Source organism: Musca domestica, unplaced genomic scaffold (assembly GCF_030504385.1).
Source record: "Musca domestica strain aabys unplaced genomic scaffold, Musca_domestica.polishedcontigs.V.1.1 85, whole genome shotgun sequence".
NCBI lineage: Eukaryota > Metazoa > Arthropoda > Insecta > Diptera > Muscidae > Musca > Musca domestica.
In genome coordinates this window covers 1,930,597-1,955,760 of record NW_026712418.1, presented here as the reverse complement: position 1 = coordinate 1,955,760, position 25,164 = coordinate 1,930,597, and the positions used below count along the sequence as shown (strand labels likewise).

Here is a 25,164-nt window from a genome sequence, read left to right as displayed (position 1 = left end):
AATATATTAGTACCTTCCGATATTCGGTATTTTGATGATTTTAGCGACATTATTCACCCGAGTTATTTCAACTTTTGTATTTAGAGTTCGTAATCGGAACTATATTTGGTATTTTGATAAATTTAGCTACCGGAATTTTTTCAAGGTTCGTATTTAAATATTGTAATGGCCTATGACAAAGGTTGCCCATGCAGGTCCACCTCTTCGTATAGACCCCAATATAACGGCTATGTTCGGTATTTTTTATGATTTTTACAGAATTTTTAACGGATCTTTTTTTTTTAAATATCCAAATTCGTTCCAAATGGTGGTGGGTATTCAAAGTACGGCCCGGCTGAACTTACTGCTTTTTTACTTGTTAATTGCTCCAATTGTTAAATAAGATTCTCTCTGTTAAGTATTTTTTAGTAAGAAACAGTTTGGGCAGTCTAAAAATTATGATCGGACATCTGTGAACAATTCAGTCTCATATCTCTATTGGAGTTGATATGCTAGTTCCAAGGATTTATAAACGTTCTACCTTGATAGTGTGTATAAATAGCGTTAAAAGAACAAAATATACTGTCGGCAGCATATACAATATTTTCAGATGTACGTCCAGGTCTAAGGAAGTACCACAACACAATTTACGATGGTTGATGTTTCAAATGTCGTGTTGGTGACATTCATCATTCCCGAAGCTCGGAGAATGGACCGGATGGTTCCTCTACTGGAGTCATGAAAGAATGCCTATAAAAGATGAAGTTCTCCCAAGCGTTAGACAAATCTTACCAATCCAGCAAATAGTATCACAGCGTATTCCTGCATATAAATATTGTATATTGGTAGTGGACTCCTTTTATGAAGAGAACAATGTTTAAAATTATCACATGTCTTATATCAAGTGACATAGTCCAAATATGGCACGTTGTAATATTTATATCAGACATGCAGGGTGAGATGAAAAAACTGCAACCAACTTCAAACTGCTGTCATTTCTAAGCCGCACGTCCAACAGCTGTTAAAATTATACCAGTGACAGCTCATTATATTGTTTACAAGCGTATAAAAGCATTTTGGTGAGAATTTTCCAGAAAAAAAGTTATTCGTGATGGAATTCAAGCGTGATAGTGTGATTTCTTTATATTTGGCTGGAAAGCCATAAGTAGCTATCGTTAGAGCACACCAGCATTTAAATGTGAATAAATCTTTTGTGTATCGTACCATCGCTCGTTACTCGGTTGGTGATACTGATGGCGTAGCCCGACGTCAAGGAAGTGGACGGAAGAAAACAGCAACATCAGCAGAAATGGTCCGAAAAGTAAAGAAGCGACTTCATCGATACCCGCATCGCAGTGGCCGAAAAATGGCTCGTGAGCTGAACATATCGCAATATTTCATTCGGCAAATATTGAATAATGAGATCGGGGTGAGCCATTGAAATTCCAAAAAGTGCAAGAACTTACACCGCAACAGAAAAAATTTGACTTAAAAGAGTGAACTGCCGAATTCGGTTTTCTCCGATGAGAAAAGATTCGTTGTCCAGCAGTTTGTAAATAAACAAAATTATCGTGTTTACTTACCAAAGAGGTAAATATTATCGCAAAAATATTCTGAAGGGTGTATTAAAGTCTTGGGCACGCAAACATTTTGGCCGCAGACCTTGAACTTTCCAACAGGACTCAGCACCATCACACTCAGCACGCGCGTAGATTTGGTAGATGCATACGTTGCAATAAGCATTTTGAAAACACCTTAATTTGAATATTTTCTAAACAATTTTTTTATTATTTAAAGAAGTTTTCTTTAATTCCACATGTTCCGCTTGGCAACTTAAAATATACATACATCGATATAAGAAAGACAGTTATATTTTGGGGTTTAAAACTTTATTGATTGTTTATTCTTCCTCTTCTTTATTATTACAATAAAAACGTTCACTACAAAGATTCTTTTTTGTTTGTAATTCGGGTAGTTGTTTACTTTAAAACATGTAAATTTTATGTGTTCAGAATATTACTTTGAGGTTACATTTGACCTCATTATGTGTATATTAGTGTATGTATCTATATATGCACTGGAGTAATTGTAGTGTTAGTGTATATATATTATGTTGTTTTTGATTTGTTAAACTATACAAATATGCGTATAAGAAATATATATTCTTAAAAATGTAATACACAAAAACGACTACAGGATTACTCTTTAAGATAATACAAAAAAAAAAAACAAAGAAATTGAAATCGAGTCAAAACAAATAGGAAACAGAACAAAGATTATTAAATAATTATTATCAATACTTTGGAATTTTTTTTTTATGTAAATAAGATACATACTATTAAAACATTTATTTATTTCTTTTATTTAGTGATAACAAACAGAAATTCCATTTCAATAATAATAATAAATATTTTTTATTTAATAATATATTTTATAAACGTGTTTTATTATAATAATGATAATTATATAAGAATTGTCTTTTTTTGTTAGATTTTTTTTATTTCTAAAGTTTTTTTGTTATATATTTATATATGGTTTGTATACATTATTAGAAAGACCAAAAATAAAAAAATAGAATAAAATATATGGAAAAGGTACATTTTCTTCATTATTTTCTCAGTTTCAATAAAATGCGTTATCTTCTTTGTTTAAGATTCTCTTTTTGTATTGGATTTTCGTTTCTTTGGAGTTTGGTTTTTGTTGGTTAAAAGGTAAAATTTCCAAATATTAATAAGTATTATTATTATTTATATGTGTGTATATATGCATGTATATCATCTATGTAAAGTTTTATTAAAAAAAAAATTATACTCTAATTTTCGTCGTATTTTGTTGCTATTGTTTGTTTTTAGTACATATTTGGTAATCACAACTGTGGCTGGGGCGAAACTTTAAGAAATATTTTACAAATTTCAATTCGGATTTTGAAAGTGCAATAACGAATTTTCAAATGCTGTAATGACCTAATGGCGAAGAATTGTCACTTCCCTTTTATCGACAAGAGTTGTATTATTGAAATTCCTAACTCGCAATTAGCAGTGTTATAAAGGAAGTTTCAGAAACATACTTTGGCCCAAATTGGCTAATTGCAAATATGCTCAAATAGGATTGATGCTGTAAAAGCCTTGTGGTTTGACCAAAGGATAAAATGTGTCACATCCCATATTTACATTACATCTATGCCTTATTGGCTGATTCAGTTAGCCAGAGGACTAAAATGGCAAAGGAGGACACGTCGGTACACCGTGGATGCAAACCTACTAACTTCTGTACTCTTTATACTGATTCTCACTTCTTCACTATTCATTTTCTTTTCTTCTCTCTATCCTATTCTCCTAGCTTCTTAATTAGGTTGAACACAATGGACCAAAAGGTCTCCAAGTGGAGTGGTTGTTTTTACAACCGCGCATCCTTTAAACTAACCTAACCTATGGCTGATTGGCATAGCAATATAGTAGGAAATGAAGTGGCTGATGAATTAGTAGCTCGAGGCGTATCCCAGGTGAATGATATACCGATTGATGAGGCCGATAAACCATCAAAAATCTCTCAAAAAAGAAAAGCTAGAAGAAGATGGCACTTGGAAACCGGTTGCAGGATATCTGCCCGGCAATCTCTAGACGGTGAACAAACTAGCTTCTATCATTTAGTAGGTCTATGCTAGAAGATATCTGACCTCAAAATGGGACAACTGTGTTCCTGATTACTGTAGCCTATGTGAAGATAAAGAAGAGGTAGAGACGATTGAACATCTACTTTGTACATGTCCCATGTTATCCAATAAGAGACATAGGCTATTTGGCAGGTGGGAAATAGAAACCCTAAAGTTCGTCTTGGACATTATCATCTCTTATTTCTCATTTTCGCATTTTATGATCATTATTTTTATTCAAAATGATAGACCCTTTGACGGGTCATCTTCACAACAGATCTTGTGTTGGTAGGAATATTGGGATGTGCAAAGTTAGAGTTGTAAGATATGATTTTTCAACATTTTGTCCCTTTGTGGGGGAGGTACTAGAAGAAGTGATCCGAGATTGTTAATTTTCGCAGCTGACCTAGCACTTATACAAATATTGGAAAGATTGTAGACATTTGGATTATCCCTTAGGTACAAATTAATAATGGACCAGCAGGTCACCGAGTGGTGTGGTTGTTCAAACAACCACGCATCCATTAACCTAACGTAGGTACCGATTTGGATACTCCCTTCGAAAGTTAAATTGCCAGCTAGCAAAACAGATGGGCTGCCAGATCGACTCTAAAGGTCCTGAAACGGATTTGGTCGAAAGAGACCTAGGGTCTCAAACCGTTATTTAACCTAACCTAGGTACCAATTTGTACACGTACTTCCTTCGAGAGTTAACGTGCCCACCAGCCAGACAGATGGGCTGCTAGATCGACTCTAAAGGTCCTGAAACGGATTTGGTGGAAAGGGACCTAGGGTCTCAAACCGTTATTTCGATGAAGCATGTTTTGACCGTATTCTCTCTTTTTGCAAATCATCCTTGGCAAAGTTGGAATCTGTTATAGTACTAAAGTCTTTCGGTCAGTGCGGTATCTTCGCAATTTTATAGCTGCAACTCTTGTTACTCGTACTACCCTTTTTTTTAGAAGATGAAAGCATTCCTGGCCATAATATTTGATAATCGGTATTTGGATTATTCAATTAATCAAAATTTATATTACATTCTAGTTGGACTACGCTTTGCTAATCCAGTTCTTTTTTTTTTTTTTTGGGAAAAATTGTAAACACAAAACCTTGTAGACTATGGTAAAATGGAGAAGAATGTTTACAGGTTAGGTCTATAGTTCTTATTTGTTGTTGTAAGAAATACTCAAGAAATAGGATTTAATTCATCAAGGACTAGAATAATTCGCCAGGAAATCTTTTAAATTATTTGCCAAGAAATCTATCAAATTATTTCTAAATTTTCCAATTCTCTCTATATTTTCCCCTTTGAGGATACTTTTTTGGTCACACTTTTTATTTATTACCGGTTTCTTTGACATGCGTCATAGATAATCAGCTCATCTTCCAAAGGCTCTCTAAAGCTATATAATTTAAAACATCCTGAAGAATCACAACTTCATTATTATAGTTTTGTTTTTGCCATTCTTTTACATTTGAACTTTCCACACTCGTCTCATTTTCAGATTCGAGTGGAATAATTACACCTCCAAATCATTTATGGATTGATGTTTTGTTTCTAGTGTTAACTCCCGAATAGTCTGCGGGGTTCTTTGGACACTAACTGGTTTAATCCAATCATGGCCAAATAAAGCAAGAAATTCTTCTATTTTAGATGACTGGGTTCTAATTGAAAACAACTCATTGGTCGACGATAATACAGCATGAGTTAAAGAAAGCTCACTTTTGTTTTGGAACGCCAAAAATCTTGAGGTTTTCCACAGTTATGATTAGGACATTTTGCATAATTACTATGAATATAAATATATGTAAATAATTGATTTATTGCATAGTTATTTTTATAGTTGTAGTGTGGAGAGTTAAAACAAAACAAAATCAATAAATATGGGAAAACCAACAACAAAATGAAATTCTATAAAAAGCACACCTTATGTAGCAAATGATATTTATTTCGTTTGTTTTGTTTTAACAAATCACACATTTTGAGTTTGTATATATGTAGTATAATATTGTTTTGGAATAAAAATTATTGTTGTTTAAAACTTAAATTTGATTATTTCTCTCCTCTTTTTTTAAATATGTGTATAATTGTATATTGTTATATGTGAATGTATGAATAAATATTACGAGTCTCTCTCTTTCTATGCGCGAAGTACATGCAAGCATGTACACATTTGCTGGTAGGCGTTTTTTTAACTACATTTTCATTTATATAAAGCATATCCCTATTATTTCATATTTTCAAATATATTTTGTATTTATTTTTCTCGTTTTATTTTTCTCTGTCTCTGATCAAGTCAGTACAAACCTCTATTTTGCTTTTCATTCCGTTTTACTCTGGACCATTGGTGTGTTGCTGTGTCTCGTTTGACACTGAGGAGGATGATGTGACACATTGTATATTTGAGGATGACGATGATGTTGCAGTATTGTCGACATTGTTGTTGTTGTTGTTGTTGTTATTGTTAAAATATTTTGGTGCATGCAACAAATCTGTGTACTGTAAAAGAGCCTCCCGTAATGAACGTGACACTTCGGGTGATGTTGTTGTTGTACAATCTACCAAATATGGATAGAGACCAATTAATTGATCCCAGGCGGGTTTATTTACTGCAAAAATATAACACATAGTATTAGTTTGTTGTTTTTATTGGTTTATAAAAATTTACAAACCTTTCGATGCCGGCGCCTTTTTCATGGATATAACCAATGTGGCAATTGCTTTTAAAACAAAGGAGATTTCCGAAAGGCGGAATCTGAAAAATAAAAAGCAATAGAAATTAACAAGGGCTTAAGAAAGGACTAGGGATAGCAGTAGGCATACTGACTGGAGTATCAGATATCTGATCTCAAAATTGAATAAGATTGTAAGAAGAGGTAGAGACGATTGAACACCTACTATGCAGATACTCAATGTTATCAAACAGGAGACAGAAACTAATTGGCAATTGGGAGATAGGAACTCTCTAGATCCCGTTATTGTCTATTGGTTTTCCAAAAGCATCGCCTGGCTACCCTACTAAAACACCTCATATATACAGGGTGAGATAAAAAAAACTGCAACAAAGTCAAACGCCATAATTTTTATTATTTTTTAAAATTCATTGAGTGAAAGCACACAATGCCGGAAAAAGCATCATATTTTAGAATAAATTTAGATTTGTTCGAATTGGTTACCTTTGGCACGAATTATGGCCTTGAAACCGTGCTTTCCAAACTACTCCAGACACAATAGTCCAAAGGATTGGTATCCGGAGATTTTGATGGTCATTCTGCGCTGGAAATGAAGCGAGGAACCTCATTTTGTAACCATTCTTGGGTGGCGCGTGCTAAGTGCAATGATGCTAAGTCCTGTTGGAATGTCCAAGGTCTGCGGGCAAAATGTTTGCGTGCCCAAGGCTTTAATACACCCTCCAGAATATTTTCGCGATAATATTCGGCATTTAATCTGATGCCATGGTTGATTAATACGAGCGGAGAGTGACCATCGGCTGTTATTGCGGCCCACACCATCACCATGGAAGGCGCTTGAGTTTTGGTGGCCAACCGAAGGTGGACATTTTCAGCTGACCTCTTTGGCAAGTAAACACGATAATTTTGTTTGTTTACAAACTCATCGGATAAAACCAAATTTGGCAGTTCGCCACTTTCGGCCAAGCGAAGCAACTCTTTAGCTCTTTTGAGTCTATTTTCTTTCTGTTGCGGTGAAAGTTCTTGCACATTTTGGAATTTCAATGGCTTTACCCCGAGCTCATTCCCGGCGAAGCGAGTGGAATATTGCGGAATGTTAAACGGCAAATCGGACGAAGATATATATCTAACTATATCCAAATCTGAACCGATCTTGAAAAATAAAATAGCAAAGATATTTCTGAGCTGTATTTGATATATTTCCCCAAATATCGTCTTTGCAGAGTGCATATTACGGCTGCGGACGACAAAGCTAACAATTCGAATGAACAATATATGTGGGAACTATAGCTATATCTGAGCCGATTTTGTATACTTATTTTCAAGATTAATTTGTTAGTATCTGGGCTGATATTACACGTATGGTGCACAATAAAAGGCAACCCGGACGAAGATATATATGGGATTTATATCTTTTTTTTTTTTTTGATTGATTATTCCAATTTCAATAGGGTTCATCCTAGGGTCAAATAAACGACTTGTGCAAAATTTCATCTGGATCGGGCAATAAATGCGACCTGTACTTTGTTTACAAGAATACATGGACAGACGGACGGACGGACATACATAAACCGACTCAGAATGTGATTCCATGCAGATCATTAAAAAGAACTATGGTTCAATCTCGTTTCCTTTTGCCTGTTACAAACAAATGCTCAAAGACATAATACCCTGACCACCTTGTAGCGTAGGGTATTATAAGGCATATCGATATGCCGATGGGGATCCATCAAAGCCTGAAGTTCGAGAGGACATATCCTAACGCAACACTAAAGGAATGCCCGATAAGTAGTATTCCCAAATGCAGACCAGTGGTAAAATCGGTCGAAGCCTCAAAAAAGGCGACAACTGCGGAAAATCCCTACTCATCTGGAAAGGTGTTATTAGAGGAGACTGGAACAAAGAAGACTTTAAAGAAGGTCTCCGAGATTTAAAAACCAGAGGTACTTAAAAGCAAGGAAAAACAACGATGGACCCGCCGCTAAAAATGCTGCGAGGAAGAAAAAGAAAGCCAAAAAGCAAAATTGTTTCGAAATGGTGTCCCCTGCTAAATAAATATTGTCTTTATATAAAACACTGATATTGGAACTACACCTGACAACTTGGGTATAAAGAAATGTGGAAAACTACTTCGTTTCATTTAACAATAAATTAATTTTTTAACTTACCTTGGCAATGGACACTTCCCACTTTGACGTTCGTCATCGTTGAAACGTTTCAATACCTCTTGGAAACGATGTAGCAATGCCGTTACCGCTAAACGACCAGCAAAATCTTTGCCACCTGCACCACCAACAGCATTGGCAATATTGGCATTTAATGCATTTGCAGCAGCTGTCGATGGACTGGCCGTACTCGATACCGACGAACGATTATTATTACAATTATCATCCAACAGAGAGAACTGCAGCAATGTCTCAAAACATGTCTTGGCAAATATTTCGCGTAGCTTCCAATCGGATTCATAACAAATATTCGAATCGGAGGCGGAATGTATGGAACCTTTGTTGAGTAGAACAACAATTTGCATTATAAACTGGTGAGGCATTTCATGGGCGTAAGGCAAAACTTCGTCACGTAATAGTTCAATAACTTGACAGTCAATGGTTTCATCCAACACGATTTCTTCAAGGCCACGATCTTCAATGGTGCAGACACTGCCAAAGGGGAAGGGAGTTTTTTAATTACATTATCCTTTCATCACAATCAAATTCTTACCTTTGAGGAAATAGGAATTTATCAAGTGTGTCTGCTAAATCATCCCACATGCCAGTAAAGTAATTTGATTTCGCTCTAGCTACTTTGAGACCTGTATGCAGTACTGTGATTAAACTTGAGATGGCCAATTTCCATGTACTCGACGACAAACATTTGTATTTCATGGCCAGGGGAGTTCTTAAAGCCTAGAAATATTATTGAGAGATTTTAAAAACATAAAACAAAACACATTTTTAGAGAACATACCTTAATGATTTCATGCAAAATGTGTTCCTGCATAACAGATTCCTCAGTGGCTGTACATTGGTATAGCTTAACGCAAATACTAATGGATTTCTCGCCAAATGGTATATAATTCATGCTAACAACTTCCACCGAACTATTGTTACCTCCATAGTGATTCGTTGTTTTGGAATATTTATTATGTTGCTCAGCAATATGTAGAGACGGTGGCGTACAGGCAAATTTACTGAATACCAGTAATTGACGGAATATAGCAGGAATCATGCGACTTAAATTGGAATCTTCTTTGGTAGCCTCCTAGATAAAGGAATGTAGAAAAAATCAATAAAAACTGGTGGTTAACACAAATCTCCAAAAACCAAAATACTTACCTTTTGTATTAATTCCATACACTCGAGTATACTATCATGTAATGGCGTTAACAATGAATCGGACACTGAGGACATTATATAAGGAACTGCTTCGGTTTGTACGGGTATACAAACTGCATTAGTCAATACTGTACAGAATTTCTCAAAATCAGATTGTTTGAATCTGAAAATAATAAAGAAAAATTTAGAAATGCAACGTATTATTGAAAACAAAAGCATATAAACATCATTAAATGACAAATAAATTAAAAACTAATGAGAGAATATCACAATTTGCAAAACAATATTTGTTGTTGTAGCAGTTCTGATTCCGCTTCTAAGTCCAACCCCAAGCACGAAGAAACCTGTATAGATTGACAGTAAAAGAGGTATAACGTGTCATGTGGACCTATGACACATGTTGGGCACAGTACATGGCTGTCAATGCGGACCCAATACGAGTTGAGGCATCTGGATTTTAATTGTGTCAAACTACTCGGGTTTGTAGGGCCAACTCTCGCACTCCATATGAAATGGTAGGGGAATGGGCTCTGAGTACTGTAATCACTCTATATCCTTGCAAGACTTCTGTGACCGCGTCAAAGTGAATACCATTCAGTCCTGCTTGATAGGCCTGTTGATCTAGAGACTCCCTTTTACCTCCGCATCTCTCTTTCTAGATCATGAAGGTCTTTCCTATCCACCAGATGGTGATTCGGATGGCTCTGTCTGTAACACCCAAGCAGGTATTGCATTGACAGCATTTTATCGACAAGACCTTCACCTCTTCATGTAGATGGTCGAAAGGTGTCATGAGGAGGCACCCTGTTGCGGTTCTAAGGGCGGCATTCTGGCAAGATTGGATATTTTTCCACTGCGTAGCACTAACATTGGCGGATCAAACCGGAGCCGCATAGTTTACCCCAGAACGGCCTATCGCCCTTTAAGAGGTCAACAATCCTTATCAGCTCCTAATGTGCTGCCTTGAGAACTTTGTTCCTACTTCTAATATTGTCGCTGATAGCTGCGGTATGCGCGGACGACTTGAAAAGGCTATCGAATGTGACCCCTAAGACCTTGGGGTAATTAGTGGTCGGAATTACAACACCATCAACCCACCATAGCCTCATCTCCACAGTCCATGTGCTGAAAAGTGAGACCTTGTGGCCTCTTGAACATGTTGTCGAATTTAACCCCTAGGATCTTGGGGTAGTTCGTGGTCGGAACTACCCCACCGAACCGAATCAGCTCGGTTCTCATTTCCGCAGATCACGTACAACTGGCGTCCACACATATTAGTGGTTTATCCAACGTTTCAAACTTGGCCGGAGGGTAGTTCTCTCTACATCCTCAAACAACGTGGCTAAGTTGGACGATCGTAAAAGAGCGACCAATTGTTGATGAAATTCAGCAACACAGTTCGTATATCTAGGCCAAGGATAATAGGTTTTAATCACAATTTGTTTGGATGCGTCGCAACTTTCAAACTATACGAAATTGTAGAATGTTTTCAGATATCTTATAAAATAAGATGAATGAATACTTTCCTTGGCGTCGACTACTTTTACAGTGTGCCATATATGTGTACAGCCTACCGTTGTGGTGGGACTTACCTTTTTTGTATATGTTGAAATATCGCAGGAAAGATTTGTATTAAAGCTGTCAAATAGGCCTGGCTGGGTACATAGAACTCATCTTGTGATGATTCCTGAGATTTTGTCATTTTTGTACTTTCCATGCCGATATTTAACCAAATCTTCCAAGCAATCTGAAACACAGTAAAATCCAATTTAATAACAGATAAATGAAACTATGGTAGCCACTTACATTCCAAATTTCTTCATCTTTTAGTTTTGTTCTATCTCCAGCTGTACTCGATGTAGAAGAAGCTGTTTCCTGTTTGCTTGCAACTTTAGGCTCTGAATTGTGATACATAATCTCTTGAAGCGATTTTAAAGCAGCCAATGAAACTTCACCATTTTTACTCAGAGCAGCATTTTGTATGAATTCCAAAATTAAAGACCATGCCCGATCGAAATCTCCCAACATTTGTATCAATTCACGCTTTGTATTGAAGACCTAAAGGAAGTAGGCGAATGACTTTAAATTTTTCAAACACCACTAAAAACCCAAATACTTACTCTGCAAACTCCAGATAAAGTTAATACTTGTGTCTCAGCCCATTGCTTTTGGGCTGTATTGCGGGAATGATGTATTAATATATTACCACTGGCATCAACTTTTTCATTGCTAGCCGAACTGGAAAGGGCACGTACATTGTCCAGCAGAGGGAATAGAACTTGCCATACCAAAGCCTGCCATGTGGGAGGATTTAAAAGGCTACCATGGGCAGAAATTGTTGAAAATAGAGTTTGGCCAGCCGATTTGCGTACAGCAGGACGGGAATCCACACAAAGCTCACCTGTTGGGCATAATAAAAATTTCAATAATACAAGAAATACAAATAGGGAAAAACCACCTACCCAATTTGGCATAGAGACACATCCACAGCTTATCGAATTGCGGCATTTTAACAGTGCCCGGAAAATCGGGCAATATTGTGCTATCATCCACCTGGGCTGACATCAATTTGTCTTGATTTTGATTAAAGAAATCCGAAATATTCCACTGAAAGAAAAAGGCATTTTAATTTCCAAATTGTCACCTCTACACAAGAGAAAACCCACCATCAAACCAATAGCTGTTAAGGAAATATTCAACTCCTGGGTTTGTGAACCAAATTTAGCTGCTGTGGAAATGCACAAGGGCAAACAACGCCACGGCATTACGGTCAAGAAATCGGTAATAACCAATTGTAGACACTGGAATGCAGTACGTATCAATGGCTCGCCATGATGTTCATTGACGGCTCCAATGATTTCTATAATGGCAGGCCAGCCAAACGAGAGAATTTCTCCCGCACCATTTAAAATTTGTAAAACACAATCGAGCTGACGTTGACGAACATCTGCATGGGGTACAGTTGATAGTTCAGACAAAGGATTTAAAAGCATGGTTTGAAGATTCTGCAAAATAGGAAGTGTTTTTAAATAAATATTCCATTTTTATGTAAACCACATGAAGTCCTACCATATTCTCCTTTAACGGCTGGCTATGTTTGTATTGCAATGCCGATTTAACCAAATAGGTTATGGCCTCCACACCCCATTCCCGCATTCGAATATGACGATGTTGGCACACTTCTAGTAAATGATTAGTCAAGGGACGCCACAACACCTCTATGCGTGGCATGTTCACTAGACCCGTTTCCAAAAGCTTAGCCACCGCAAATAATGAAGGTTCCTGAAAAACCAACAGGTTTTAGAATTTAACAAAACCTATAGATGTAATGGTACTTACCCTATTGGCATATGCCAATTCCATAGCCTCATGCGATAGCTTGCAAAGAGCATCAATTAAATGATGTAACGCCACATCATCCAAATACTGGCTAGATTCAAAAAGTTGACTCAACATTTGTGATAGAACGGGTAAATCGGCCATAACAGCTGTCTGTATGCCCACATTAGCCTCAACGGCGGGTTTGGGAAATGCCTGCAAACTACCACCGGTCGATGGTTTCAGACCCAAAATCCACACCAAATGTTGCAGCGTCTGCAACACAATGTGCCATGAAGTGCCCAAAATGCTACCATTGCTGTGGGCCAAAAACAGTATGGCACGCATACATTGTAAATTTTTGGTGGTCAACATAACCGGAGCCTGCATTACACTATGCGGCAGGGAAGCACTGGGCAGTGGTGTTCCCACTGCCACAATTTGTTGACGAAAATCACCGGACTCATTGCACGAACTCATAAATTGATTATTGAGATCTTGGCTATTCGAACGTGTATGACATCTGAGATCAACATCCATATGTGGGTTATTGGCAAAAATCGACATGGCATAATGGGGTGGGAAAGAGGCACGACAAATGGCCATAATAAAAGCATCACGCGGATTCAAAAGATCCATAATGCCACACAGGGCGGCATAGTTTTGCATAGCCTTGAGAATATTATCGGTGGTGGCCTCATCAATGGAGGCGTCTACAAGCGGTACGAAGGCGGACAATAAACCAGACCAGCTGGAATTGATCAATTGTAGACACAAGGGTTTATGTTCTTCTTCCGTAATGACAGCCGTGTTGTGAGTGGGATGCTGGAAAAGGTAAAAGAGATATGATATGACACCGCTCTCAACAGTGTATGTATCTTTACACGACATACCATTTCAGGTGTCCTTTGAATAACTCCGCCTATGGAACGAGTTATATCCAAGAGAACCGCATATGCCACTGAAATTCCATAACTGTCCGGAATTTGAGGTGCCTCCTGTTTATCTAACATCTCTAAACTGAAATAAAAATGGAACGTGAATTATTCAAAAAATATTTGAAGAATAATTCTTTCCTGTTTGTATGACAGAAAACATGAATCGTATTCCAAAAACATAAGACCCTATTCATCAAATTACAATAATGCCAAAGAAGTCGAAAACCATACTTACTAAACAGCTTTAGATATGCCCGGTGGGAATGTGGCCACCAAAGGCATATAGGCTCCACGGAAAACGAAACCACATTGATTATTCGAGTTATGAGCGGTCAAAGTATTCAATTGGACGGCTCCGTTTTGTTGGCCATTCAGCACTGAAAGAAAGAAGCGTGAAAAAGTTCATGTTATTTCTTCAATACTACTTCCAAAAATGTCCTCTCAACTTACATGCCGCAGAATTTATCAACGAGTAGCGAACATATGTACCCAATGCCGTGATCATATCTTGTACAATATTTGTGGCGTGATTTTTACAATCGTATGATTTACAAAAGAATGCAACCAATGATGGTTTGGTGGCCAATTTATGTATTACCTCCAGCGCCAGGGCCCGTTGCCAATGGGGCTTGTCGGGATCTAAGAATTTGATAATCAGCGAAAGAAAGATTTCACATTCTGTCACCAATATTGTGTGATATTTTTGTATGAGTATGGCCACAAGTCGCAACAGACGCATGCTAATGGGGAAGTAGGGTTTATCACTGGTAGTTGTGGTATTGCCATTTGCATTTTGTGTTGGCAAAGAACGATGTTTGACATTGGGCGAGAATAGTTTGATGACCAGGGCACAGACACGTTCTTTCAGTAGCAGACGGAAATCACGATTCTCATGAAATACAGCACTGAAATTTGTCAGCACTGCCTCGAGCAGTTCCAAACCGAAAGTTCTGGTCATTTCATTCATGCCAACAAGCCAGAATGGTGGATCGGCATTTACCAAATGGACAAGATCCTGCAAATAGATTAGATGATAGAATTTAGAATCAAAAGAAAATTGGATAATGAAATTAATTTTCCAGTGTAAAGAAGGATATGTGTGGTTCTATGTCCCCGAATTCACAGCGGTCTCGTTATTAAGTACTTGAAATGCCCAAGCATCTGAGCAAGTCTCAACCCACACCCCTCAAGAACTTCAAATGGTGGCTCACACCATCGATATAGCCAGGGAAGGACCCGGGGGCCGGGCATCCTTGGAAATGTTAAAGTTTTTAGGAAATTTATCCTGAAAATTTAATTTTTTGTCAGTTGGGCCACCCCACAAAATTGTTGGTAATTTTAAATTTAATTAAAGAGGGTGCAGGCCTTGATCTAAACCTGGATAGTTCTCTCCACTTAAACGTCGGCAGCAGTTGATAAGCCCAGTCTCTCTCTCGAGGTAGAATGTTCTTATATGAAGAGTGAGAAGAGGCACCGGTAAACAAAAACCGGACAGACACTGAAATCTCGTCTGAAAGGCCGAATCTACCTAAACCTGTCATTTCCAGGGTAAAGAACCCAAAAACCCAAGCATCTGAGCAAAATTCAATCCAAACCAGGCATGTACTCAAGAACTGCAAATGGTGGCCTCACATCAATAATGAAAAAAAATCGAACGACCCGAATTTCATAGCCGGACACAGAAAAACAACTCCTTACCAGAGGATATGAACAACATGATGATTTTCCATACAGCACTAAACTCAAATCAGATGCATCTCCTCTGAGGGTTAAACGTTCGCAGCAGCTCATCAGCCCCCTCTCTCGAAATAGAATGTTCTGATTGGAAGGGTGAAGGGAAGAAAAAACTTGTACCGGTACCCGGAAACCGTACAGACACTGAAGTCTCTGCAGAAAGGTCGAATCCGCCTTAAGCAGCCGATTAAAAAGTAAAGAAGGATATGTGTAGTTCTGTGACCCTGACTTTGAGGAGATCTCGTGATAAAGTACTTAAGATGCGGAAGCTACTGATCAAGTCTGAATTTTCTCTAACCAAGACGGTCAGTCCCCTCTCTCGAGACAGAATGTTCTGATTGGAAGGGTAAAGAGAAGGAAAAACTAGTACCGGTACCCGGAAACCGTACAAACACTGAAGTCTCTGCAGAAAGTCGAATCTCGAAGTCGAATCTGCTTTAAAAAACCTATTTCAAGGTAAAGAAGGATATGTGAAGTTCTGCGATCCTGACTTCGAGAAGATCTCGTGATAAAGCACTTAAGAAGCCAAAGCATCTGATCAAGTCTGAATTTTCTCAAACTAAGACGTTCGAGAACTGGCCCACACCATTAATGAAAAATTTGCTCATGACCCTATTTTTAGACTACGCTCGCATTTTGTAAAAAACTGTTGTCCCGCTCTAACAACACATGGTGTGCTAATAATTGTTATTTATTGGTCGCTCATAACGCGTTAGGGTATACTCGGGGTCACTGGTTCTCTTACTATTTCGACTGATTTCTTGATTGCAAGAATCTCCGCCTGAAAAACGCTAGAATTGACATTATGTTTGCATGAATGGATTGCCGGAATATGCCATTACCGGTGCCTTCATCCATCTTGGAGCAGTCTGTATATTTGACCAGACCGTCCAGAGGGGGTTCGCCTCCGTTTCTCAGTAATTACGCAAAGCTCTACACGTTCTGTGCTTAATTTGAACAAGAGTGTCCTGGATTTAATCGCATGCCACCCGACGAGGCAAACATATGTCAGAACTGGTAAGACCAGTATACGACTTATGGCCTAAGCCCCAGCTCTTCCCTACGGCGTTTCTGCCCGAATAGAATGCAACGAGAGCCTTTTTAGAACGCTCCTCTATGTTCTTGCTCCATTTTTAACGCTGCTGGTAGCGAAAATTGAAGTATTTTGAGTTTCCTAGTGAATAGTAGTTGTCTATGCAGGGTTTACCCACAGACCATTGTCAAATGCTCAACCAAACAACTGTACTGGTGCATCTTGCATTAGGTCAGCTCACAAGTAATTCGTTAATCGCCAGAAGCCAAAGCAGGGGTAAGAGAACGCCTTCCTGCTGACAGTTTTCCTAATGGAACTCTCTTCCAAGCACGAATTGATTATCCTGCTTTTTAACATTCTACAAATCCATTTAATCGGTATAGAGGAAATATCAGCGACATAGATAGCATTATGGATCAACTCCAGCTTCACATTGTTAAAAGTCCCTTCTCTATATCGAGGAAACTGTCAAAGTTAAATTGGCGTTTTCCATATTTTTATACCCTCCACCATAGCATGGAGGGTATATTAAGTTTGTCATTCCATTTGTAACACCTCGAAATATACATTTTAGACCCCATAATGTATATATATTCCTGATCAGCATAAAATTCTATGTCGATTTAGCGATGTCCGTCCGTCTGAGGAAATCATAGTATGGAGGGTATATTAAGTTTGTCATTCCATTTGTAACACCTCGAAATATACATTTTAGACCCCATAATGTACATATATTCTTGATCAGCATAAAATTCTATGTCGATTTAGCGATGTCCGTCCGTCTGTGGAAATCACTCTAGCTTCCGAACGAAATGAAGTAGTTTGATAAAATTTTACTCAAATGTATATTATGTCTGCTGGACTTTTGGTATTGAAAATGGGCTATGTAGGTCCACGTTTTGGTACAGCTCCCATATAAAGGTACCTCCCTTTTTCGGTATTTTGGTGATTTAAGCGACATTATTCACCGGATTATTTTCAAATTTGGTAATTGAAGTTTGTAATGGATACTACAGCCTAAGACAGAAAATTGTCTGTGCAGGTTCACGTCTTCGTATAGCCCCCATTTAATGGTACCTTCCGATATTCGATATTTTGATGATTTTAGATAAACTATTCACCGGAATTGTTTCAAATTTGGTATTTGAAGTTCGTAAGGGATACTACAGCGTATGTTAGAAAATTGTCTGTGCAGCTCCACGTTTTGGTATAGCCCCCACATAATGGTACCTCCCCATATTTGATATTTTGATGATTCTAGCACATTATTCAACGAAATTATTATTCAAAAGTTGCCTATGCAGGTCTAACTCGTCGTATAAACCCTAACATAACGGCTACATTCGGTATTTTTAAGATTTTAACAGAATTTTTAACAGATTTTATTTATATAATTATTTATTTTTTTTCCTCCCATCTCCTAACTCTTTTGCATCACTTTTCTTTTTTACTTTAGGTGTTTTTGGAATTTATTATAATTTTTTAAATAATTTGAAAAATACCGGTATTTACATTCGAATTGCTGAAATATTACATTACGATGTTAGTTCTAGTTTTAACATTCCTATGTAAAGAATCTTAACACCCGAACAATTAAAAATCATAAATCAATCATAGACTTATTCTCTGCAGTAAAAGTTCAAATGGTATCTAAACTTTGTAAACGTTAAATTATTATCAACATTTTCAAATCAAATTGAAAATGTCAGTGATAAGTAGCATTCTTGGAAAAACCACATTTCTCCCTTCTCCTTCACAGATTAACAATTAACAACTATAGGGTAGAACTGATAAGAAACTACACATTTCGTCATTCTCTATGGCAAAAAAAAAAAACACATACCTGAAACAATAGAAACGCATCTGAGGCAAATGTTGACATTTCACTGGGGCCGCCTGATGATGATAAGCTTGAGACCCCGCTCCCGGCACCACTGCCACTATTACCGCCAGCACTTGTGATACTGGTATCGGTGGCATCAATTTCCACCACATTTCCCGATGCATCCCGTTGCTGGAGACTGGTTAGTGAATCTTTTTCCAAATAGACTCGTTCGAATACCAACGATACCAGTTGACGTATTGTGGCACCTGCTGTATTGACAATGGTTGAATTTTTTGTATAATGTAAACGAAAGCACAACACCAACGACTTTGCCAAAGTGTCACCGTGCACCACCGTATTGGTGGTCAATAGCAGGGTAATGGTTTGTAAAACTTTAACTTCTTCAATGTTGTGTTCCATTAACATCCAGAGGGCGTCGGTTATGTAGCGGGCACCTTTTTGATCAACCACCTGCTGGGTGATAAGACGCTGCATCATGCCCAAACAAAACTGGGGCAAACACATGGAAAGAAATGCAACAACAAGAAAACGATTAGATAAGAGAGCAAGGCAATTGAATTCAAAAAATGCTTGACCAGAAAAAAGAATGAAAACTCTTGAAATTGGTATAAAAATTATGAAATATGACATGGATTATGTATCCAACTATGACTCACTTTGATAATTTTCAAATCCTTCGTTTCGCATCCTTGTACCAATGGATATAGTATCTGATTGACTGTATAGTAGACTGATTGTTGTTGATTGCTGCCGGCTGTTGAGAGTTTGGAAATGGCCTCTTCACATGACTACAAAAAGAGAAAGAAAAGAAAAGGATGTAGCATAAAATACTAATAATGTCAATAGCTTAACGGCTTAAATGAAAGGACGACCGAACGACCGAGAGACCAGCCTCAAATGCCATCACAACAAATATTTGTGAATGTGTGGTTGGGGTTGTGTTTGTGGATGTATGGTCCCTGTCAAGTTTTTGCCCCCTGTTTGATTTATTTATAAGCTGCCGCATAACAAAACATATTGTGGTTATTATGTTGTGGCATGCTTAGATTACCGAAGAAGGGAAGAAGAATAACCAAGATTTTATTTTTGTAAATAGCAAATCAACTTTTTTTTTCTCTACAGGGATTTTGTTGATGTCGGTTGTATAAAAAGCCGTAGGATATTTATAAGTTGTAATGAGAAAAAAAATTGAAATCGATTAACAGGTTAGTTTGGACAAAAGAAATATGTAATATGCAACATGAAATACAAAAGATTCTAAATGTATGGCAAGACAATTCTTTCCCAATTTTATGATGATGGAGTATCTGAAATAATTGACAACTATTGTATAAAATTTGACAAATGTGGAATAGTACCACAAAAAAAGTAAAAAGGCTGTAAGTACGGCCGGGCCGAACTTTGAATACCCTCCACCATTTCGAACGAATTTGGCAATTTTCATAAAAATAAAATTCGTTAAAAGCTTAAAAACACCGAATGTATATACGACGACTTGGACCTGCATATGCAACTTTTGTCATAAGCTATTACAATATTCAAATGCGAAACTGGAAAAAAATCGGTGAATAATGTCGCTAAAATCATCAAAATACCGAATATTGGGAGGTATTGTTATATGGGGGTTATACGAAGACGTGGACCTGCACAGACAATTTTCTGTCATAGGCTGTAGTATCTATTACGAACTTCAAATACCAAATTTGAAACAATTCCGGTGAATAATGTCGCTAAAGTCATCAAAGTACCGAATATCGGGGGTACCGTTATATGGGGGCTATACGAAGACCAGCACAGACAATTTTCTGTCATAGGCTGTACTATCCATTACGAACTTCAAATACTAAATTTGAAACAATTCCGGTGAACAATGTCGCAAAAGTCATCATAACGGGAGGTACCGTTATATTGGGGCTATACGAAGACGTGGACCTGCACAGAGAATTTTCTGTCTTAGGCTGTGCTATCCATTACGAACTTAAAATACCCAATTTGAAACATTTCCGTCGAATAATGTCGCTTAAATCACCACCGAAAAAGGGAGGTACTATTATATGGGGCTATACCAAAACGTGGACGTATATGACCAAATACCAAAAGTCCTGCAGATATAATACACATTTGATTTCGTTGGGAAGCTAGAGTGATTTTCACAGACGGTCAGGCGGACGGACATCGCTAAATCGACATAGAATTTTATATATATATATACTTTGTGGGGTCTAAAATGTATATTTCGAGGTATTACAAACGGAATGACAAACTTAATATACCCTCCATACTATGGTGGAGGGTATAAAAATATACATCGGAGCCGAGTTCCACAAAATGGTAACGTAACGTAAATGGTAATGGTTCACTCCGTTTGGGCTGATATTAACCATTATTTGCACAAAAAACCTGAAATCGGATTAGGGATATATATGGGAGATATCTCCAAACCTGAACCGATCTTGATAAAAATTTTGCAGATGTATTTCCGAGCTCTATAAGATATCTGATTCCAAATAACTTTGTTTCCGAATGCATATTACAAATGTTAGGGATTTAAACATCAAATCGGATGAAACATACATATGGGAGCTATAGCTATACCTGAACCGATTTTCACCAAATTTGATGTACTTGCTTCTAGACTGAATTTGGTCCCATATGCCAAAATTAAGGTCATTTGGACTAATATTGGCTATTTGGTGCACAATTAACCCGAAATCGGTTGAGGATATATATGGTTGCTATATCCAAATCTGAACCGATCTTGACAAAATTTGATACACTTATTTCAGAGCTGTATATGATATCTAGCACCAAATATCATTGTTGTGAAATGCATATTACGCTTGTAAGGACTTTAGAACCCAAATCGGATGAAACATATATATGGGAGCTATAGCTATATCTGAACCGATTTTCACCAAATTTGATGTACTTGCTTCTAGACAGAATTCGGGTGGATGTACGAAAATTCCGGTCATTTAGACTTATATTGGCCGTTTGATGCACAATCTAATCAATATCTAAATTTTATACGATTATCACCAATTTCAAAAGAGTTCGTCCTTGGTTCAAACAAATATTGTTTGGAAAATTTCAGCTCTATCGCATAAGTGCGACCTGCATTTTGTTCACAAAAATACATTGGCAGACGGACTGACATGCATAAGTAGACTCAGAAAGTGGTTTTATGAAGATACTCCAGAGTAACTATGGGTCTATCTCGCTTTCTTCACCATGTTACAAACAAATGCACAAAGACATTATACCCTTACCACTATGTGGTGTAGGGTATAAAAACTTACTAACCTTTGAAGGAGACATTATAATCTCATTTCATTCCGACATGTTTAATTTGAATAGATGTACAAATCATGAACACATATGTAATTAGGAGTTCTCCACTGGCTGCACCTGATTCTGGTCTGAAAAGTAACTGGTCCAATACTCTCAAAAAAGCAAATAAACCTGATGGGACGTTCTCCGCCTTCGGGGAGAATAGATGATTGCTATCGGTCACGTCCACAGGTTACGGATAGTGGAAAGCCCACTAGATAAGGCTGCGGGTGGAGAGTCTCGACATAAATACCGAGTGCCAATGATTCTTAGACTGAAGAGCGAATCAGTGGTACTCTGTGCTACCCCCCACATAAGGAGGACCCCTTTCGCTGGAGTGGCCCGTAACGTATCCATCATTGTTACGGGTTTGCAGCCAGGGTACCGACTGCGAATCAGGTTTAGTTACCGAGTCATTGCCATGGTACAGAGGCTTTGCTATGGTCGACCTCAATCCCTTCAAATAACGATGAAGTGTGGGATACAAATAACAAGGTTATGCCTCGACCTCTAGTCAGGGGTTGACTCCCGGGAAAGTCGACCCGAGTAACCCTATCGGGCCCAACACCAATTCGTCGGTAAACACCGAGAGACACATGTTCCCAATGATGGTGGCAATTAAGGTAGAAGAAGGACAGGAGATATTTTTTAGGCTTGTCTTAGGTTGTGCTTCGTACCCAGTCTGTGGGAAGTAAAGGTAACAGTGACATATATTCCCAAAGAACGCATTACCCAAACACTTCCAAAATAGTTCAATTTTCGTTGCCAATACTGGATGGAGTTACACTAAATCGACTTCAATTTCGTTAACGTAACGATACCGAAAAGATACCCTTGGTTTGGTGGTGAACAACCTGTGGTTAGTGTGGCCATATAAACAGATGGTTTCAAGTTGGATAAAGGCACCGGTGCTGTCCAAATCTAATATTTAAATGCTCATATAAACTTAATGACAATTATAGCGATGTACAGGCGGAGATTCTTGCAATCTAGAAGGCAGCCAAAATGATAAGAGAACTATGTTATATCGAAGGACCAGGACATTAAATCAAATGTGTCATTCTTGAAAGCAAGAAAGTCCCTTTTGAAATACATGAATTCTAGAACATAGTAATATAGTGGAGAATGAAGTGGCTGACGAACTAGCTCGAGATACTTCCCTGTCGATTGATCTACGGATCGATGAGACTGTTCTATGTTTCGAAATTAAGACCAACTGATTCATTGGTTGCTAATTCCAATATCAGCTGGTGTGGAATGGGTTCAGATTGGTTTGCTCTCCGACCTTATATATCCACCAGGGTTGCGGAGCCGTCTCATTTTTGATCAGCTTTCGACCCCTGCAGGACTCTAAAAACAAATTAATATTTGTTCTGAAAAACTAATTTTATATCTTCCCCATCGATTTGACTAAGTTATCCTAACTTAACTCGTTAGTCCTGTAAATATGCAAAATATACAAGTTTCAACATATCAAGAATTTGGAAGCTACCGTTTCAATTTCAAATAGTGGATCTTCAATCAAGATATCTTCTGCTTATTATGACTTGAGTGAAATTTCAACGCTAACAAAAAAAGTGAGCAAAAGCTACAATTGATTGGGCCGAACATTTTATACCCTTTAACACCATAATTTGCGGTAAAGTTTCTGTAGCCTTTGGACTGGAATGAAGGATCGCCTTAACAAAATTCCTTAACTCTTTTATTTCATTTACATTGATCTCATTTAGGTCTGGCAGGTCATTGGCAGAGAAAATTCTCCAAAGTTTCATCATCTTCAAACTTTTAATACCCCAATCCATGGTGTTGTAGGGTATAAAAATGGGAAACCCTATAGGAAAAAATGTTACTACCCGGAGTCTATGTCGATTTTTTTCGACTCAGACTCCAAATTCAGCAAATTTGTCCGAGTGCTCAGCTATGTCCTGCACTACTTCCTACAAATCAATTGTGTATACAAATATCAATTCAAAGAAATATCGTTGAAAATTCGTTCAAATGTGGGTCCAAACCCTGGACCTGTTTTCTCCTTTTTGCAACAGAATTTGTTTAGAAAAATCAAAATGCAGACATTTCTGAAAATTATTGAATTTTCGAATCATTGATTTTATTAACATGGGGGTATATCGAAATCTTAACCTATACTGATACAGAATTGCAAGTGAATGCACCTGATACGGCTGCCGTACATTAACGCAGGAGGACATGTTTACACGTAATTCTACTATTATTAGATTTTGTCATATTCTTCATTCAATTCAATTCAATTCTTAAATATAAGACTTTCTTGAACAAAGACAGCTGAACTAGTTTAACGAATAACTTGAGAATACTTCCTGAAGCTTTCCTCAGCTAAGGTGTTTAACTTTTTTAATTGTAATAGGTACCCCGGAAACTATGAATCGTCAGTATTCTCCAATGAAGCCCCTTCAAATGCATCGATTTAAGAAAAAACTTGTTTTTAAAACATTCTGCAATTGATTTCGTCGTTTATTTAATGCTATACCTAATCCGGCACATATGTCATGTTACCTGTTTTTTTTTTTTTTTTTTTTTGGTTCTTAGGAATAGTTTCCCACCCACCTGTCAACCACTTCAATTTCTTTTAGTTTTTGTGAATGAAAAACCAAGACATTAACAACCCTAATTGATTACAACCCCCACCCAAAGAACGACAACATGACTTCAAGGGAGTAGGGGGAAATAGCCACGTTATAATGAAGCACATACATAGTGGAAACCATATTAGAACATAAGGATATATGCTTATGTCCCACACCACCCATCGTTAATGTTACACCACAAATTATTTCCCAAAAAACACAAGATTCCATTGGAACACATTTACCTCCTTGATTTGTGGATATTTCTTTTTGGTCTCCAATGATAGTGTTTTAAAGTCAGCCCTCAAAGCTTCCACAAACTTTTGCACGGATTCCGCATTTCCTCCGGTAGCAGGGCCCGATCCAACCGTACGTACAAAAGACATACTTTGGTTTTTTGTTTGTTTTTTTTTTTCTTGCACTTGCTTCGGATGGAGCCGCAGTTCTTTTTTCTTTTTCTCTTCTTCTTGCTAGACTTGAATCACTTTTTTTTTTGTTCTCTTCGAACTTGCTTTATTAGCAGATAATTTCCAAATATTTCACTTTATTTTGATTACATTACATTGGAATTGCATTCATTTGTGTTTATTTTCCATATATTTACTATTTTAACGCTGGGAAAAAAGGTATTTTCCCATCCAATTCGATTCACTTATTTACGCGTATGAAAAATAAAATTTTCGCTTCTTCTTCTTCTTCTGTCTTATT

At 37.5% G+C, this 25,164-nt stretch overlaps 1 protein-coding gene across 1 annotated transcript; it reads right to left on the bottom strand.

Moving 5' to 3' along the window:
- Window positions 1-1,846: 1,846 nt before the first annotated feature.
- Window positions 1,847-25,164, bottom strand: LOC101890992 (protein MON2 homolog). The gene is made up of 19 exons (XM_005178865.4): window positions 24,702-25,164; window positions 19,180-19,311; window positions 18,521-19,012; window positions 14,361-14,925; window positions 14,146-14,287; window positions 13,866-13,992; window positions 12,994-13,797; window positions 12,724-12,936; window positions 12,321-12,659; window positions 12,117-12,261; window positions 11,775-12,055; window positions 11,461-11,712; window positions 11,247-11,401; window positions 9,655-9,817; window positions 9,287-9,580; window positions 9,041-9,225; window positions 8,491-8,979; window positions 6,305-6,387; window positions 1,847-6,241 (listed from the first exon to the last, which is right to left on the bottom strand). Exons 1-19 carry the CDS (start codon window positions 24,840-24,842, stop codon window positions 5,964-5,966), a joined length of 5,280 nt encoding a protein of 1,759 aa, XP_005178922.2. The 5' UTR covers window positions 24,843-25,164; the 3' UTR covers window positions 1,847-5,963.

What these genes read in the sequence shown, in the direction of transcription:
- LOC101890992 (XM_005178865.4), bottom strand. Translation starts at nt 24,842, where the DNA reads ATGTCTTTTGTACGTACGGTTGGATCGGGCCCTGCTACCGGAGGAAAT. An exon ending in TAACAGCTATTGGTTTGATG is followed by an intron (nt 12,262 to 12,320) that starts GTGGGTTTTCTC and finishes TTTTTCTTTCAG; the next exon opens with TGGAATATTTCGGATTTCTT. An exon ending in CTTTATCTGGAGTTTGCAGA is followed by an intron (nt 11,713 to 11,774) that starts GTAAGTATTTGG and finishes TACTTCCTTTAG; the next exon opens with GTCTTCAATACAAAGCGTGA.